The sequence below is a fragment of the Mycteria americana genome, chromosome 3, assembly GCF_035582795.1.
Source record: "Mycteria americana isolate JAX WOST 10 ecotype Jacksonville Zoo and Gardens chromosome 3, USCA_MyAme_1.0, whole genome shotgun sequence".
In the NCBI taxonomy this organism is placed as follows: Eukaryota; Metazoa; Chordata; class Aves; order Ciconiiformes; family Ciconiidae; genus Mycteria; species Mycteria americana.
This window is the reverse complement of record NC_134367.1, coordinates 65,222,503-65,241,285: the sequence shown is the minus strand read 5'-3', so window position 1 is coordinate 65,241,285 and position 18,783 is coordinate 65,222,503. Positions and strand designations below refer to the sequence as shown.

Genomic DNA, 18,783 nt, shown 5'->3' with positions numbered 1-18,783 from the left:
AAGATTTAAGTTATATAAGGGTCTTTTTTAAAGGAGCCAAATGCGTACAAAACACCATACAAACACAAAGCTGAGTACCTTGTACTACTGATCCTTCCAAACGATTATGTTTTCTTCCCATTTCTGCATTCTTTGATTTTGCACTTATTTAAGTATACTAGATTTCAGCATTTACTGGTTTTCCCACTTATTCCAATGTACTTCAAGTGACTAAAATGAAACCACAAGAGGGAAAACTACTAGGATGACTGTTGCTGAGGAGGAAAAACCAGCAAGCCAGGTCTGGTTCACTCAAACTGTCTGATGATTCGTATTTTAAGTGTTGAGAGTTAGAGTCATCTTCTCTTCTGATTTGTACTGGTGCAAGTCAACTGAGCTTATGAAATAGGATCTGGCACCGTGAAGAGGACTGTCCCTTCACAGGATACGAGTAATAGCCACTTGAGTAAATGCAAGTTACTCATATCCTGCTAGTGGACTAATCTGTCTCTGTACATTCATGCACATTTTTAGTTGCCTCCAGGAATCTGAAGGCAAATCTAATTTATTACCTAATGAAACTAATTTCACCAGATATAACACAAGCATACTGAAAAAACACTATTACTCATTCCTGAGGTGTAACCAATGCAGCATTTCTTAAATTCTGTTTGATTAGGGTCCATCTCTGAACACTCATCATTCACCACACAAACCTCAATCTCCCTGCTTGGCTATGGTACATCCCCAGCTGATTTGCTCCAAGTCTTAAAGAGCAATTTGACCTCCCCTTTCTTTAGCCACAACACTCTTACTTATTATTCTTTTAAACTGAAGTGACTCCCAGAGAGTGGGGTGGCAGGCCATACATTTTCCTTGGAGCCTGAGAACTTCTCTTCCCTTTTTCGAAACGGAAGCGAACCATGCATTTCTTAGTTTAACTGCAAGTATCTGAAATAATGGACATACAATGACCAACCAGCCAACCTTGGATGGGCATCCAAAAGTGGTACACAGATACTTACTGTCCAAGTTTATATATATAGCGTCACACACACAGAGAACACATACACACACGTGCACTTTGAAATACCTGCAATGAGGTTATGCTACATAAGAAATTAAATTATTCTGGTACAAAATACTGTAAATTATAGGTCTCGTTGGAGGGTACAGCAAAGGAAGATGAAGGCATAATCTCGGAAGACTGAATGCACCAGACGAGTTTAGTGACCATGGCTGCAGAGATGAGATAATCCAGAGTTCTGAAGGAACAAGCCACACAGTTTCAGTAAGCCTATTAAGTCACAGTAGTACGATGACAGGAGAATAAAAAAATTATCAACTGATACTGAGACAATTGTAGGCCTATGCGCCTGACTTCAACAGAAGTCAAGAGGTTTTGAAGGAGGCAAGAGGTTGCCTCCAACAGAAGGCAAGAGGTTTTGAACTGTAAGCCACGTGGAGCATGGGATAAGACGCAGGATCAACTAATCAGAAATAAGTACCACCATGCTAACATGACAACTCAATTCTACATAAGGAAAATGCAAGCAGTCTAACCTGGACTTCAATAAAGCATTTGATACAGTGCCATACGGCTCCATGACTGTTAGTGAGTTAGGGAAAAAATGACATGCAAGACTTACACAGTTAATAAAAAAGCATGTGCTCTTTAGCCAGTAATATACCACGTTGAGAGAGAAAGTAGTGCGATGGGGCAGTGTTACTCCAAGAACGGGTCTCAAGCTTTTCATACTGGGGGCTAACAACCACCAAGCCGTAGGGCGTCGCGCCGCTTTGCAGATGGGAAGCACGGGAAGATCATGTGAAATGAGCCAAGCACGCTCCACGAGGAGGCTGAAGTTTGGCGGCTAAGAGGAGAAGCCATGCGCCGAGACAGCCACAGTGAAAACAACCGGGGAAGCCCTCGGCGCTGGGGGGGCGCAGCCCCCCCGCTCCTGCAGCGGCCGAGCTGCCCGGCGGCCCCGGGCCGCCGCCCCGGGCCCGCATCGCCGCCCCCCGTCACCTCGACCGCGGGGCCGCTGCTGCGGAGCTCCGTGCGGGCCGGGGAGAGGGTCCCCCGCGCCGGCACCAAGCCCAGCTGCCCTGGCTGAGGTCAGCCTCAAAGCCGCGGACCTACTTGCTGTAGTTTTTAGCCGAGCTTTTATCACCCCGCTTATCAAAGCACGCAACAGATTGCCCGGGAGAGCGCCATCAGCAAATGGACCTGACTTCCAGATCCGGCACAAACTCCGCGATGTGTGTGTGTGTGTGTGTGTGTGTGTGTCTCCGCGGGGGGAGAGGGCGAGAGCTGCCAAAAGCACGTTTTTAAACCCGGACACCCGTCGGGCAGCGCTCCCCGGCCCCGCAACTTCCAACCCCCCCCGCTCCGGCGGCAGCAGCAGCCCCGGCCCCAGCGGCTCTGCCCCACGATGGGACGAGCCGGCTCCGGCCGCGGCTCCCCGCCACCCCCGGCCCCAGCCGCGTTTGCCCCCCAGCTGCCCCAAGCAGCGGGGCCGGGGAAACCTACCTGCCGAACCGCCCAGGGCATCCTCGCTCTCCAAAACCCCTCTGTGCTTTGCCCCGCGGAGCTCCCCCTTGGATTTCCAGACGAGCTTTACCATCTTGATCATCTCGGGCAAGTCCCAGGCCAGGGTCCCCTGCTGATAACCGGGCAGGCTGCCCATGGGAAAGGGCATCGGCTCTTCCCCCGTCCTCCTCCGCCTGCCCGGCTCTGCCGCGGGGAAGAAGCGCTCCAGCACCGGCATCCTGGCCCGCGCCCCCCGCCGGGGAGCCGCAGCCACCCCCCGGCCCGAGCAGCCGCGATGGGCATCCAGAGCGGGGCGGGGGCGCCCGGCCGCCCACCGCCGCTGCCCCGCGCAGGGGGCGCGCCCCGCCGCCGCCCGGCCCCGGCCCCGGCCCCGGCCCCGCGCTGCGGGCGCGGAAGGAAGGAGCGCCGGGCTCCGGCCGCCACGCTCGCCGGCCGCCCGCCCTCTGCGCGCCCTCAGCCCGCCGCCAGGCGCCGGCAGCCGGGGCGAAGCGGCTGGCGGGCAGGCGCGGAGCCGCCGCTCATGCCGGCGCGGCGCAGCGCCGAGCCCCGGGGGCGGGGGCGGGGGCTCGGGCCGCTGCTGCCGGTGGCGGCGGCGGCGCGGCGCGGGGGCTGGCGAAGCCCGGCAGCGGCAGTCGGGGGCAGCGGAGCTGGGCGGGCAGAGTCACCCCCCCGCCCCTCTGTGCACTGAGGAGGAGGCGGTTTGACTTTATCCGCGCCGTGATGCCATGGGGCAGCCCCCACCCCCCCGCCTTTCTCTCGCCCTCGCCGGGCTGGCTACGGAGCCGGTGGGGCTTTCGGCCTCTTAGTCAAACCCGCCGGTAAGCTCGGCTGCCCTTCGGCCGGGCGGGAAGGCGGTGATTCACGTCCCGCCGCTCGCTGCGAGGGCCGGGAGCGGGGCGCGGGTCCGCTGGCGGCGTGCCGTGCCCCCGCCTGCTCCGCTGTCGGACGCCAACCCGAGGGAAAGTACCCGCAGCGAGCGTGGCGCAGGGCAGCGAAGGTGCCGGCGCTTGACGCGGCGGAGAGGAACGAGCTGCTGAGATTAGGGCTTGGGGGAGGGTGCGGGGTCTGCCCTGCGTCCTCCTCGCTCTGGCTGCAAAGCTCCACCTGAATGGGTTCACGTTAGGACACTGCCTGGTGGCAGCGATCACTCCCAGACTCCAACGAGAAGACAATTATTCACCGCTAATCTTTAAAAACAAGGCAAAGCCGCCCGGGCGAGCGCTCTGTCTCAGGCAGAAATGAGGTGGCGTGCCGGGGCTCTGCAGCCTTCAGCAGCGCCCAGGGCCCAGCCAGCGCTTGCCTGCGCTGCTTCGCTGCCTTTGGCCAGGCACTGCAGCAGCACCCCTCCCTTCCCTGGGATCCCTGGCCGGGAGGGGCCTTGCGTTTTTCAGAGCTTTTGTTTTGCCTTTAGACGATATATCCCTTTTAGCCTGCTGTTGGTACCGCTCTGTCCCTTAGCTGGTGGTTTACAGAGTGTACAGCAGAGGGGTGGAGGGGGGGCTCTTGCACCTGCACGTAGTTTTCAGTAAAATTGCAGGAGACTTATTAAATAGGATTTTAGTGGGCATTATAATATTTTATACTTAGCACGCATAGTTAATACATTTGTCTTCTCCAGGTTACGCTCAATGTTCTGCCTTTTCTCCAGATGGAAAAATAAACTGGCAAACAAGCAGGATCTTCCTTCACGGAGGAAGAGGAGCCAAGAGAGTGGAGTGCAAGTTAACAAACACCCGTACATGTAGAAAACAGGGTGCACAAGCCTTTCCTCCTCGTGCCAACATCAGCGGGGGCAGCGTGCTCTTCCCTCTCTTCTAGGATCCTCTGCCACGCTTGTCTTAATGTTCCCACCTCAAACTGATGACTCTAATGCTTGTCAAAGCCTAGCCCTATTTTGACTGCAGGCTGTAGTGCCATGCTATTAGCATACTACACTTTCAGGTGGCTCTGTCTTGAAAATCGTGAAGTGCTTCCAAAGTATTATACAATTGTTGTTGTACTGCTATTTTGCAGAGTCCTTAGCATCAGGATATCCTGACGCTTGGAACAAAGGAGTTCAGAACAAAGAAAACAAATAGATGGTGTGCAGTACAGTACCACAAGCATTAACACATTCATACAATGTATGGCTATAATTTCGTGAAAAGGCAAATTTTATTGTTTTTAAGGTTATATGCCTTCTTGTGATGTTTTAGGTTTTCCATATTAGTGTGCGTTGTGCAATTACTTTTTAAAGCAATGTTGTTCCTGTTAGAGAGGGATGAACTAGGCAACTGAAGTCCGAAAGACTTAGAAGACGAAGACTTGCCTACTGGGCTAGTTAAACCTTACGCCCCAACTACTTCATTTTGGTTTTGAGCTACAAGGAGTTGCAGTAACTTTTTTTTTCAGTTACTGTTTTTCCTCTTTGTTTACCTCTGCACTTCCTGCTCCCCGCTGGGGCAAAGAGCAGAAGTGCCAGTGGTGTGAGAGAAAGGCTATCCTAGTGGCACTGCCAGCTTCACTGGCTGCAAAAAGTACCAGGTATCTTGGAAGAGAATGTATTCCTAGATGCCCGGCCCAATTTTAGAGGAATATCTGAATATTAAAGTGCTTAACAGAAATTAGCCGCCAAACCTCTTGATAGCAGCAATAGCAATCTTCTGAGTTTTCAAAAGCTACGCTACCCTTTTATATCCTTAAAACTGTGAAAAGTTTTGTGCCAACTGTAGTTGGGTCACTTGGATATGTACCTGCCCTGTGGATAGGATCAGGCAGTCAGAATCGGAGCATTAATTGTTGTATTTGTTTTCACTTACAGTTCTACAGGTGCGAAGTAGGAGGCCAGTCAGAAAACAAACTGCAGCTGTGATCTGTTGTTGTTACAGTTTTAGTGTTTCAAGAAGCTATGTAATAAACCTAACAGACAGTATGTATTTTTTTCTGGGAAAATTAGTGTCAAATGAAAGCAACTGCTCTAGATAGCCTGGAGATTCTTTTTTTTCCTGCTTTCTGGCCAGTTTAAGGATCAGCAGTTGCGAATGAAAAAAACAAATTGTGTAAAAAATGTTGCCTGGCATTAACGGGTATGTCTGTAAATTAATACATCTTATGCTTACTAAACTTGTGCTTCACAGTTGTACTACAATTCAGTGATTACTTACCCTTAATTCATCCAAGATTTTGCTATTACTGATTGACTTTCCTTTTGTCTTTTTTGTTATAAGGATGGAGCCAGGTAAGAGCTACTCACAGGAAAGCCTGGAAGATATGTATTTGATTATGAGATTTTCAGCATAAAAAGTCAGCTGTAGCATCACTCTTGGAGACCTTTAAGAGACAAAATGCTCAGATTTTGCAAATTCTCTGTCCCTCTGACTTCAGTTGTGCTGTGATGATTTACCCAACTTGAAGATGTGACCTCAACATAATGCTTTTCATTGCGCTTGAGAAAAGCCATCAGAATTAAAACGTAACATACTCCTACACAGCAGTGTACCCAGCCACTTGTGACTGCATTTTAAACAGTCCTTGAGCAAGCTCGGCTCACCTAAAGCTTCTCTTTCGCATTCTCACTTCCAGCCAGACTTGAAGGAAATCTTTCAACAGAGATGGATGGCTTTATTGCTACTAACTGCATTTCTCTCTGACTCCGAGTCAAAGAAGCTTAAATGATTACAAGAGAAATATAAATGTGTTCGCTCTGGCCCTCGTTCATCCTGAGAAGCAATGCCAACGAAAAGGCGAACGGAGTCAGATCTGAAAACCTTGCAAGGCAATGCCTATTTTCACAGGTAGACACGAGAACTGGAAAAGACTTGAGGAAAGAATACTGTGGTGGGAGAAAAGGGAAGGGAGTAAGCTGACAGATTGATAGCTGGTGTTTCATAATTGGTGTCTCTTAAAAAGTTTTACTTGTTTGCTTATTCACTCCAAAGTTATGTACTAAGAGCAGCAGCAGCAGAATTGCATGCCAGATGGTAGAGGAAGTGCCTCGTGTATCTTTCCAGCCTACTGAAGCCTGCAGGGCCGTCGTTAACCCAGTGCTCTGGTTTTCATTGCAAGTCCCTTTCTTCCCCTTTTTTCTTTTCCTTCCTTCAAAGAAAAAGGAGGGAGGGGGAAAGAGGAAAAAAAAGAAAAGCCATGGTTTAAACTGGCAATAGCACCATCCTTTTGGCTTTGAGCTACCCTGTCCTGTGCCAAATACACTGTCTCCAGCAGCTCTCCCACAACAAATCAGTCCAGACACACAAAAGCTGTAAAAAAAGAATGGTGAAGAAAGATCCTTGATTCTCCCCCTCCACCCCCCCAGCCTTTTCCTTTTGCTTCCCTCCCCAAGCTTCAGTCCCCAGCAATGACCTCCTGCTTGCCAGTACTGTAAGTGATACTGGGACCTCCAGCCTGCAACTTTGCTGACAGCTTCCTTAGAGTACAGGCGTCTTTGCCTTTCTGTATTAACAGAGCATTGTAAAGGAGAAGTTATGTTCTATTATTCCTCTCACTTCTATCTGATAGCTGACATTTGAAAAAATGGCTCATAAATTAGTAGAGCGGCAGATTCATTACTCTTGGAAACTTTGTCTATTCTTTCAGCTAACCCACACCACTGCATTGTGTCACAACTTACTGAGAGCACACTGACAGACACCTGAAAAGATTTGATATTGTCTATTTATAGAGCACGCTATTGAAAAAAAATTGGAAAAAGACTACCAAATTTTTTAAGTGATTAGCAAACATTAAGTACTCCAAATGTAGAGGCCAGTTTCAAAGACGATCAGATACTGATTTTTAGAAAGTGTAAAGCACATGTCTTTAGATGGCACTTATTAGCGGAATCATCTTAAATTGGTAGTCACTTATGAAAAGTATGCCTTTGCCTGTGTCCTAGGGGTCGCAGAGTCATGCAGAGACAATAGGCTAGGCCATTGCCTAGGGTCAGAACCGAGTGACGACACCATCACTGGGATCAAGTTTTAGAAGGCTTCAGGGGTGTGATGTGAGTTTAAGATGAAAGAGAAGATTGTGAATGCTGGGGCATAGTCCTTACACATAAAGTAAAAAAAAAAAAAGGTGCTGCACATTTGCAGGGCAGCCCAAAAGGAGCAATAGAGAAAACAAGAATGTGAGTGAGTAACTCTTAGAAGGGACAAGGGAACAGAGTGCCTAAGAGACTTGGAGAATCCAACAGAAGAAACATAAGCAGGCAGAGTTAATGCAGAGCTTGCAAGAATTTTTCTAATGACCTCCTGGAAGGTTTCTTTCATTGCTTTAAAAATCTTAGTATAATTTTCTTATTCTTTACCCCTTGTGTCATTCCAGATGTCTATTATTATTATTTTTATTCTTACTAATAAGTACAATTACTCTTAGTTATCTTTATCATTGCCATTACTTTATTAAATATGAATAATTTTGTACTTATTTGGGGACAGTTACTATGTCTTTGCTCTAGACTGGACATACTAAATTCTATAAACTCTATCTCAGAACTTTTTTCCCAACTCTGACATTATTTTTATATTTTTACTATGAATTCTCAACAATTTACTAACATTTTTTTGATGCATACTCAAGGTACATAGTAGGAGATTATTTTATCTGCTACCATCTCACTGTCAAGAGTGGTGAAATGAATTTCTAAGGGGATGGTAGGATGCACTATTTGTTATTGCCTGAGCTGCGCACAGCGTCACTCCTTGAAAGCCTCACCTACTGGGAAATGTTGAAGACAGGCAGCGGTGTTGTATGGGTTCACAGCAATCTTTTGGTAGTTGTTGTCAGTCAGTCAGGCTCTTTGGAAAAAGGTTCTGGAAACGGAGGAGTGAGGATTGCTTGAGTTCTGGAGGGCAAAGAGCCAATTCCTTGTTCATTCTTAGCATATGTGAGATAGCACATTTTTATGATTAACAATTTACTACTAACTAAGCAAAAATGCTTGTGGTAAAGGAATAAACAGAAGTCCATAACTAATTGGAAACAGTGAGGTTGTGTAATTTTTCCATTGCCTGCTTCGGAAAATTAAAAGTTCAGCATACTGAGTCTGATGCTTAAAATCTCCCACAGTACATGGTAAAATTCTATGTGGCTTTGAAGGAAAGAACAGATAAGAGATAATAGAGTCATCTCACCCTAATAAACCATAATAAGAAGAAAATAATAATGATAAGCTGAAAGAGAAGTAAGAAGGGATTTGCCAGCACTATATTTAACCGTGTTGCACAATGTATCTGACGGACTCCATTAGTTTATGTCCTCCCTCAATTGTTACATGCAAGTGAGAATTACCTGAGCCAAGGTAAAGTCAAGAGATTTAAGAAAAACTCATTGCTGTCCCAAAAGGCAGCTGTTACGCAGTGATCATTGCAATGGTTTTGCAATGGATGCTTAATAATGAACTAGGGTAATGGAGTGGGAGGTTAAGAACACTGCATCTAATTGAAAATGTAGGTAGAAATCAGGTAGGCAGAAAATAATAACCTATTATACGATGCAGTGGAAATGCTAGTCATCACCTTTGTGTAATAACCCTATGACAAGAATAACTGCAGCATCCTGCAGGATTCCTTTTTGTGAATAGGTAAAAAAAGACTGAGTAGAAAAAGAGACCAACCAGATGAGAGATGCATATCCCTTAAATACATAACTAATATTAAGTAACTGGATAATCTCAATGAATTCAAAAGGATTACTACCGTCTTTAAAGCCAAGCATGTGTATACATATTTTCTCAGTTGGGACATAAGTATCTAAATATTATGACAGCAGTTTGAAAGATGAGAGGTGTGCCAGATTTGAAATGTTTCTTCTTTTACCTATAACCTCAATGAGATGGCATTAGTGGCTGTATAGCCTATGGTATCCTTGCCCCTTAGGGTATATGGAAAAGACTTGCAACTATGATTTTGTCTTTTCCTGTCTTTTGAAATTATAAAAATGAAGTGAGTAGCTGAAAAATCTGCATCAAGTGACATCTAGTTTAAATTTTTGTCAAAGGAAGCATAGTAGAGTAAGAATAAATGGGACATAAATATAATTATACATATAAAGGAATAATAGGGCTGGCTCCTTCACTTGTAAATCAGGTATCACAAGATCCGATAACAATTTTTCCTTTTAGTTTTCAAAATGGACAGGAAATAATATTTGACTAGGAAAAGAAGCACTATTTAAAATACAATTAATACATATTTCTTAACTTTTAAAACTTGTTAGACATTTGATAGCTGCACATATTAATATGGCAGAGTATCTACTCCTTGTTATTCTTCAGTTTTTGTCTAGTGACTTTAATAATTAATGGTGAATTTATCTCTGTGCGTAATCCCATTTAGACCCTATAATGAGCATTAAGATGGCACAGGTTAGGGATAGGCCTTGTGCAGGCCTCTCCCAAATATATTCCTATTTGCAATGCAAGAGTGAAGTAATACAACTGAATTGGATTTTGCCCGATGCCACGTACATTCTGATCACGAGCTTGTTACTAGCAGTGACTAAATAAGCTTGGTACTTTGGTCAGGTTGAATACCTGGGCCACTAAATTATAGCGGAACAAATACAGATGTGTATTTCAGATGAAATATCTATGGTACTCGAGTACCATTTCTACATTTATGCTTATTCTGTAATCACACTTTGTCTGTCTTTATTCTGTCCGCACATCAGCGTTCTGATGACGTGCGTACCCCAAAGCTGAGGTTATGTGCCCTCTGGCAGAAGTGCTACGGCTTCGTTTCCCTCTTTGCATCTTGCATGACAGCAGCGAGTGCAGTTTGCTGCGGGGACGGACAGGAGATACAGCTGGGAAGTCGTGGGAAAGGTCTAACAATGATGCACAAACATCCTAGTGATAAACTAAGCTCCCTCTGACCTAGTTTCTCATGACTGCAAAATCAGGCCATATTTACTGTAATCAAGCTCTTTGCGTTTCTTACAAATGCATTTGTGTAAATGTAGCTCCACCAGTGTCAGCAGCTTTGGAGCTCTGCTGTCACCCCTGTGCTGGCATTTTATTACCATGCTATCAAGCCCCATTGATAATCACGCAAACACGTCGGTTCTTTTTCTTCACTACAGCTTCCACTCGAAATGTAGTCTTGATGATAACGCTGCAGAAAGAAAAAACCTCTGAGTAGATAGCCTAGGAGGAAAAGCTATCTATAACTGGTTAAAGGCATCCACTAGATCTGCAGATGGAGGGGAGGCTTTCTGGAAAAGCTGTTTCTCTCAGACTTATTTGGGCAGCCTGCTCTCAGTAACGCAGTTCCAGCTGCAGTACGCTTTCCAAGATATCCTGACCATATGTAAAACCATAAATGTTTTCCAATGTTTCCTAAGATATCTGTTACGATTTTTTTTTTTCAATCCAGGCAATCGCACATCATTTTGCAGGGATCTGCACAGCTCTTATGATAGCAATATTCATTTAGATACATGGTACTTGTAAGATTATTTTTAAAAAAATCCCTAATTGATCAAAAGCTTAGTAAAAGAGGAGAGCATTCAGGTTATTTTGATAAGATGGTCATGCAAATATTGTACTGTACACAGATTTTTTTCCAGACCTTACCCACACATCGAAATGTGAGCTTTGGTCCTGGTATTGACATCCATAAACAACTCTTTCCATCAGTAGCAAGGTGATTTCAGAAGCTTTCAGGTGGGGTAGTCAGGACAAAATTTCTGTCTCCCTTTCACTGTCTGTTCAATACTTTCCAGCCCAGGGACTATATTTGCCTGTGCTTGATCTCTTTTTCTGAGGTCTGCAATATCATATGCCAAGTCAATTACAGGACATCACCAGTTACTTAATCTCACAATTTTAAGACATTTGGGTTACTCTCTTTAGCTTGCCTTCTGCTGACAGAGTTCCTCTAGAAACAACAACAAAACCCCCCTTTTCAGCCACCTTTGGGTGGGATGAGAGAGAGAGCTAAACATAAGAGTGGTTGCTCCCACAAACGTTTTCTGCCACCCGCAGTTGCAGTCTGAAGATGCTCAATTCAGAAACCAAACTCAGATCCTTAGAATGACAGGCACCGTCTTCTCTCTATAAGCATGGGCTTGGCAAAGTGTCATCCGTTTTTTGAAGTCTGCAAAGTACTGATCGCACTCAGAGAAGCTGACTGAGGGAGATTGCTCTGTGTCTCTCTTAGCCAAGGAAGGAAAATTTGGGTGCTCAGGGGAGCACTGAACTGCCAGGGACAGCTGTGCTCCCCAGTTCTGTATTCACTTTCCACAGAGCTCTGGTCATGATCTGGAGTGCTTTGAAAAGTGGAGATGTTACAGAGTGTTTGTTGCTGTGTCCTAAAATCAGAGTTAAAAAAAAAAGTCTAAATAATGGTCTAGTCCATCTTCTTGCTAATGCTGGCTTGTTTTTAAGGGAATATTATGCATCCACTAAATAAGTAAAACAGTTTCTGTTATTTTTATCAGGAACTTCTTATGCACTTCAATGAAACCCATTACACAGTTTTTGCTGTTATTTTTAAAGTATAATATCAATGTTCAAGTAATACCAGATGAAACTGCTTTCAGCCACCATTAACCTTGGCTTTTCAGAAAGGGAAAGAAATCCTCCAGTATTTCCAACTTCAGCTGGAACACTGGCACAGGAAACAATTTAGCGGGGCTAGCGTGCAAGGAAGTGATGTAACTTTTACCAGATTGTGTGACCGTGTGGAAAAAAAATCAAACATCAGTTGGCCTATCACCCTATTAAACCACTAGTTTCCTCTGCCAATGAATTGGAAAATGAACTGCATCTCCTTTGCTGACATTTGCCATCTACATCAGCTGCTTTTAACGGCTAAATCTCAGGTTTCCAACTATGCCATCACATGTGCTTTTACAAGTCCAGTAGGAAATACTTATTTAAGTCTCATTTTTGCATGAATATAAACTTCCTTTTCTAGTCACAGCATCAACAGAAGTGCATGCTCATCTAGGGCTGCCTGCTGGTTCCTTACTATTTTCTTTTAAAAAACACAGTTCCTTAGTTCGGAGTACAATTGCTAACATCATAAACCCAATGGTAACAGTAGTAAGTTGGGAAGCAGGATTTGTTCTATGAAAATGTCAGACTTTGTTTTTATTAGAAATCAGAAGTTAAAACCAAATGTCTGTCAGGCAGAATTTAAAAATTTGCAGTAAATTACTTCTGAGAAAATATTTTTTTCCTTTTGATGTAGCGAGTATTCTGTTGAGATAACTTCAAAACTTTGCATTAGAATACCAGATCCTATAACCTGATATTTGAATAACATTTAACCTGGTATTTGAATAACATTTGAATAAACATGTTAGAATATTAAAGTCTAAATAAATTAACAAAACAATAGCAAAGGAAAATTACCAGAAAAGGTCAGGCTGTAATGCTGGTTGTTTTCTTAACAAAATGAGAACTGAGAAGCAACTTTCCCTCATTGAAAAAATGTTAATAAAAGTAATTTTTTCAGAAAAAAAAATTATAACGCTGCCTTTTTTGAGGCAAAATTACTCCACTGAAAAAAAATTCAGTTTGCTGTAGCTATCTTATTGAGCATTTTCTATCTGACAGTGTGTGGAAGCACGAGCAAGCGCTGGACAATGTGCATGCAAGAATGAGGATGCATTTGAGTAAAGAGCTCAATGGCTTGCAAGTGTCTTATGTGTGGCACAGAAGAAATAGGGAGACCTGATAGCATCTCTGTAGCACTCTGAAATTTCTTTGAAGCAACAGTGGTAAAAAACCCCAGCCTTAGCAACTCCGCAATTAATGCGTTTTCCTGTGGCTGGGACCAATGGGACATGATGTGCCGTGGTAAGAGGAACTGGCAGAAATTTCCCTGTTGAAGCAATGTTAAACTGTGGCGAGATAAAGAGGAGGGAAGGAATGGTAAAAGAGAACTGTAGACATTCAGTGATTGGTAGCTATTTACTACAGTTAATTATTTTTACTTTATGAAAAAGATAATGAAAGCAGCAGACATTTATTAAGCAGGTGATAATTGGTCCAGATAAGATGAAAAATACTGACTGCGTAGATTATATATTTAAATCTTAAAGGCAAATAGAAGCTTTATTTAACATGTACATCAATTTTAGGTTATTTTTATAATTTCCCTGCAGTATAAAGCCAAATATAACTTTCCTAATTGCTTTTTTTTTTTTTCTTTTTTACTAAATGCCAATATACCTCAGTGTGTATGTGGGAGTACAAATCAGTTTGGATTAGATCAATTTGGTAACAGATGTCTGTGTGGTCGGAGTCTTGTTTCACTAGATGTTATACAGACAGGTCCTAATTATCATTCAAAGGTCAGTGTAAGAAACAAGGAGACTTTTACAACGCTGACTTTAGATACCCAACTTGGACGCTAACTTAAATAGAGAATGAGACAGTCACCAAGGGTACGATTCGAAGTACCCAAATTAGCCTTCTACTCTGAATCACTGTATGACAGAGCCTGTGTCTTCCCTTCGACTCAAAGAGGAGCCATGGGAAACCAGCTAGATAATTTAACCAGCCAAATTTTCTGCTGATATTTGGGTAGGCTGCTTGGACCCTAAATTACAATAATGCACAGTGGAATATCATTTGGCACAGACCAAACGCCCTAAATGATAACAATTGCTGTTTAACAATTGTTTAGTAGAATTCATCACATCTTTGGCAGAAATCCAAACAACCAAAGTTTTCTTCTTTTTCTTTTGAGGTTCAAAATGTTCCATTGCTTTCTAAATAAATAAATATTGGAGCCAGCTGTGCGCCTCAGTTTCTGCTGAGATCAGAAGTGGAAGGATGAGAACGGTGCGGAAAGTGCTACCCTTCAGTTGTTTCCAGGGGAGGAGAATCTCATGAGAAAATTCTGATCTTTGGTTTTCTGTCTGAATTCCAAGATGCTAAGATAAATTGAAACAAACATTCTGAATTTCAAATATTTTTTTTAAATAAAATGCGCTCGCCAAAGCTTTTGATATTTGCCTGTTACCTGCTTAAACATATCAGCAGTATTGCTTGAAAAATGTAGATTTTGCACATTCAGCCTTTGAAGCTCGAGAAAACAGCAATGGTAGTGGCTGTATGAATATTCATAAGTTAAGAGAATCACCAAAACAGTCTGGTTTTCAGCAGTTTTAACAATATCTTTTCTTATTTATGGGGCTTCACTGTATTGATGGTATTCTCTCCCTTCCCCTCTCCTTTATACAATCCTTATGGGAAAATAAAGGAAAATGAGACGTGCTTTTGTAATGGTCTTACATCTCTACAGATGTCAGCTCAAGAGTATCCAAAAGATCTGTCACACATTACACATACGCTTAAAAAGCAATGTACTTATTTTCTGAGCAGGCTCCAGATCTATCACATTGCCTGTGTGATACTAAGAAATTAGTTTTAATCACTTCGGCTATATCTAAGCTGCCTAAACTCAGGAGTTCCTCCTGGTTCCAGGGTTGGTGATGTGAGGCAACCTAGGGCTGGGATGAGATCTGGAGCCTACTTCTGCTTTCTCTCTTGCCCCCTGATTTCTCTGGGAAGAAGTCCAGGGATGTGAACTGCAAAAGCACCATGCTGCACTGAGTAATGTTGATTGATTAGGAAACCAGAACTAAGTGGCTGGTAGTGTCTTATACCTGCCACACTGTACAGCTGTAACTGTTTTCTTATGGCTAATATGGGAATAGTGTTACCTTTCTTCAAAGGAAGAAAGCAAACGTAAATGTTAGGAGTAATGAACCTTTAACATACTGTAGTAACAGAGGCCTTATACCTCTTCTTAGATACATGTGTTTTTAAGGATCTGTCTCAAACATAGTTATTCTGGACTATCGAGATTTTTAGCTATCTGGTCACCCTCAGGGTTCAAGTGCAATTGGCAAGACAGTACAAATAACAAGTACATGTTGAAATGTAACACTGTTAGCCAGGTTCAGAAATGGTGGTGTTTTTCCAGGGAGTTGAGTAGGAGTTCATCGCTTTGCAATGCCTATGAGTCATGCCAGGTAGCAGTGGCAGCCCTGCACGACCTTGCAAAGTGCTGTCTCCCCAGCTAACCTCCAGGCCTGAGCGTCTCGGTTCGCAGGACGTGTGAGCAGCCTTCCCCTGGGCCAGGTGTGGGCAGGGACGGAGTGCTTGCAGCCACCCCTGAAGTCCTCAGCAGGTGCAATGTTCAAGAGGTGTTAGGTATGTCCAGCTATCTTATTGTCCAGTCCACTTACTATTGACAAAGAGTGTCTTGCGTCTGTAGTTGCTTTTATTCTGAAGAAGTATTTAAAAGATATTTTTCTGTCCATCCACATTTGAACATGTTTTTTTTCTTTTATTATTTGTGTTGCCTTGCCAATAACATCTGGGCTATTAGGTGAGGGGACAGTTGCAAACTATGGTAATAGCTATAAGCTCTGCTGTAAGCTCAGCATGGCTGAGGTGTGAACACTACTGAAAAGGGTTGGCTATAAATGCTGTTTGTAATATATTATGAGGGAAAATTTAAAATAGTGTTGTGGCCAAAGCAACATTTTGGTCAGAGTGGGATAAGGATCAATTCTGGTCAGAAAGTGGGATAAGGATGAGTTCCAAGAATCATCTTTCATAGCCACAAGTAACAAAGGCATCAGTTACTTTATCCCCTATGTTGTTTGGGACAACTCATTTCCCTTAATTTAACATGGGGAAGAGTGCTTACCTAATTAATCTTTTATTTTAGCCCTGCCACAACTGATGGATCAACGATGGAATAGTTACAGCTAGCAGCCACAGCCCACACTTGCAGCCTGGCCCATATTGGGCAAAGCCGTGGGCCCGGGTGGAGGCTGAGATGCTTTGGAAGCAAGTTGTGCTCAGAAGTTGCCCTGTCTGGCCTATTGCCAGCACTGCGTGCTGCAGCACTGAAATCAGCTGCAACAGATCCTTGCCTTCCCACCTAAATACCGAAAAAGTACTGTTGATGTTGAGGCAAGCCAGTTTGCTCTGCATTGTAAGCGAAGGGATGTGCATCTCTGAGAGGAGCTAGCACTTAAATGCTTTTCAGCATGGGCTAAACTGTATGAAGAGCTGTGAAAGAATAAGACAGGGAGGCAGAAATTCCTGTGTGTGATTTTTCTGCTCCAGCTGTGTGTGGCCTTGGGTAGGAAGATCTTCCTATCCCATCTGAAAGTAACGGTGTCTCGTTTCCGAGCAGAACCGATGTGCAGTAATAGAATTTGGAAAGTTGTCATTCGGAATATCTGTAAGCAATTTCCATGCATTTCTTTCACATACACTGTTTTGCACATTACAGAAGATACTCGTTTTATTTCGTTGTTAAATTTTGCTAAGAATTTACATAAAACTCCTCCAATTGTGCTACACTGTAAAGCATTTAAATGTATTAAATCCCTTTTCATTATGAATCAGTAGATTTTAAAACCTAGAAGTGGCAGGTTTCTAAGAGGACTGCTGGTTTGGGTGTCCTGATTCCAGACAATCCAGTTAGAAGCATCCAAAATGAATTGATTTTCAGGAACTAATGAATAAGTATCGTCTGACTAAGAAGGATATCTTTTTAATATGTTGCACATTGGTATCATAAAATCATAGCCTGAGGTTTTAAGTTATGATGGAAAAGATATAATAGCTGAGGAAAAGGTATCATCATTCCTTAAAGAGCCAAATTTCCTTTTTAAATATGTGGTTTCATGTTTCTTGGCTGGACTAATTCCTCCCATGTCATGGAATATTATCTGCATTCATGGAGCATGTTCAATTTAGTGATTTTTTCTCTATTATACCATGTAAAATGCCTTTTACATACACAATATAGTACCTTGCATTTGCTTAGTACTGCACAATGAGCATTGTATGTTTTCTAGAAGACATCCATTCCCACTAATGCTCATATACGCGGAGTAGGTATGTGTGCAGACATAGAAGACAAGGCAAACACACCCACTCCCACACATGCACGTGTGGGACATTGAGAATTAAAACCATAAATATAAGGCAATGTGCGACTCCCTCTCTACGCCTCTGGCTGAATTACCTGTCATCATTTTTAAAAAATAAAGATTGGGCACCAGTTGCAATCAAGTGTTTTAAAATCCCCTCAATTATTCTATAGTCAGAATTGGCTGTTTTTAAACATGACTCCTCAGTAGATGGGTATCAGAAGGTTTTGAGCAGACAAGTGGTAAGTGTCTTGCATGTCTGATTCTTCATACATGTGAGCCCTCTCAAAGTCTTATTACCCTCTTTTATCATTATTCCTCCTCACAGAGGAGGAAGCTCTTGAGCTAGTCATCCTCGGGTCCCTTCTAGTTAACCCACAGTAATAGCCCATTTGATTCATGTGAGGTATTTACATTGCTATACTATGAGCTGAAAGAGCTATCAAAATGCCTGTGTCTTTCTGTTGACTGTCAGGAAGCCTCAGATATAAACATGCTTACTGTGGATATATAAAGGTACAAAAGAGGTAAGGAGAAAGCATGCTGCTCCCCTGGTGACGTTAGGTGCTATCTGTGAAGAGAATTTACCACTTTCAGTATTGTGCAATATAAATTCCTTGCTTGGAGCTGAGATCCCTCATTTGTACTCTTCACCACTTCTTCCAATGCCTTTGTATTACTTATGGCCTCCTGCCTTCCTTCTTTTTCCAAGATGAAACTCCTTCTTAAGCAGTAATTTAATGGAGTAAGAGAATATAGGCTTCAGAACTAGGCTTCAGAAGGCTTCAGAACTAGGAGATTTTTTATTATAAAGTTCCATAATTTCTTTTGTAAATTTATTTAATATGTTGGATCTATGCATGAAAAAATATGCATGAAAATATGTTGGATCTATGCATAAAACATGACTAAACAAGCCTAGGATCTATATGAGTCTTGATATTTTGGCTCAGTACCAGTGTCTTACAAACTTTTTCCCACTTCACTCACCAAAAACAATCTAGAGCTTCAGCCAGGATTATCTATTTCCATATGTAACCTATGATGGGAAAAGAGCTTACAAACATTAACAGCTATTCCATAATGATAAGACACCGAAATTAAATACCTCCAAAGAACTCCGGTAGAATTTTTTTTTCCCTGTATAAGCCTAAGGAATTACATCAAATCGCATTTAGATAGCCCAAGTTTCAGGGGACAATTAATGACAGAAACAGTAATTACAGGAAAGGCTACCTCAAAGAGCCCGAGTTCCACATCAGTAACGAACTGTTACTGATGGATCAAGAAGATAAGGCTACCTTTACGGAAAAATGGGAAAGGGTCTAAAAACAGATATTCCTGTTAACAATGGGAAA

The 18,783-nt window shown here is 43.1% G+C and overlaps 1 protein-coding gene across 2 annotated transcripts in view; it reads right to left on the bottom strand.

The window, feature by feature from the left end:
- The window catches only part of PDE7B (phosphodiesterase 7B), a 177,734-nt gene that overhangs the window by 83,795 nt on the left and 75,156 nt on the right, over positions 1 to 18,783 (bottom strand). Inside the window, exon 1 of one of the 2 annotated variants that reach the window (XM_075498798.1) lies at positions 2,513 to 3,144. The exons of the other annotated variant lie outside the window; for it this stretch is intronic. Within the exon in view, the coding sequence (XP_075354913.1) occupies positions 2,513 to 2,750 (238 nt within the window). The 5' untranslated portion in view covers positions 2,751 to 3,144. Of the gene's footprint in view, positions 1 to 2,512; positions 3,145 to 18,783 lie in introns of those variants that run through there. 2 annotated transcript variants of the gene reach the window in all.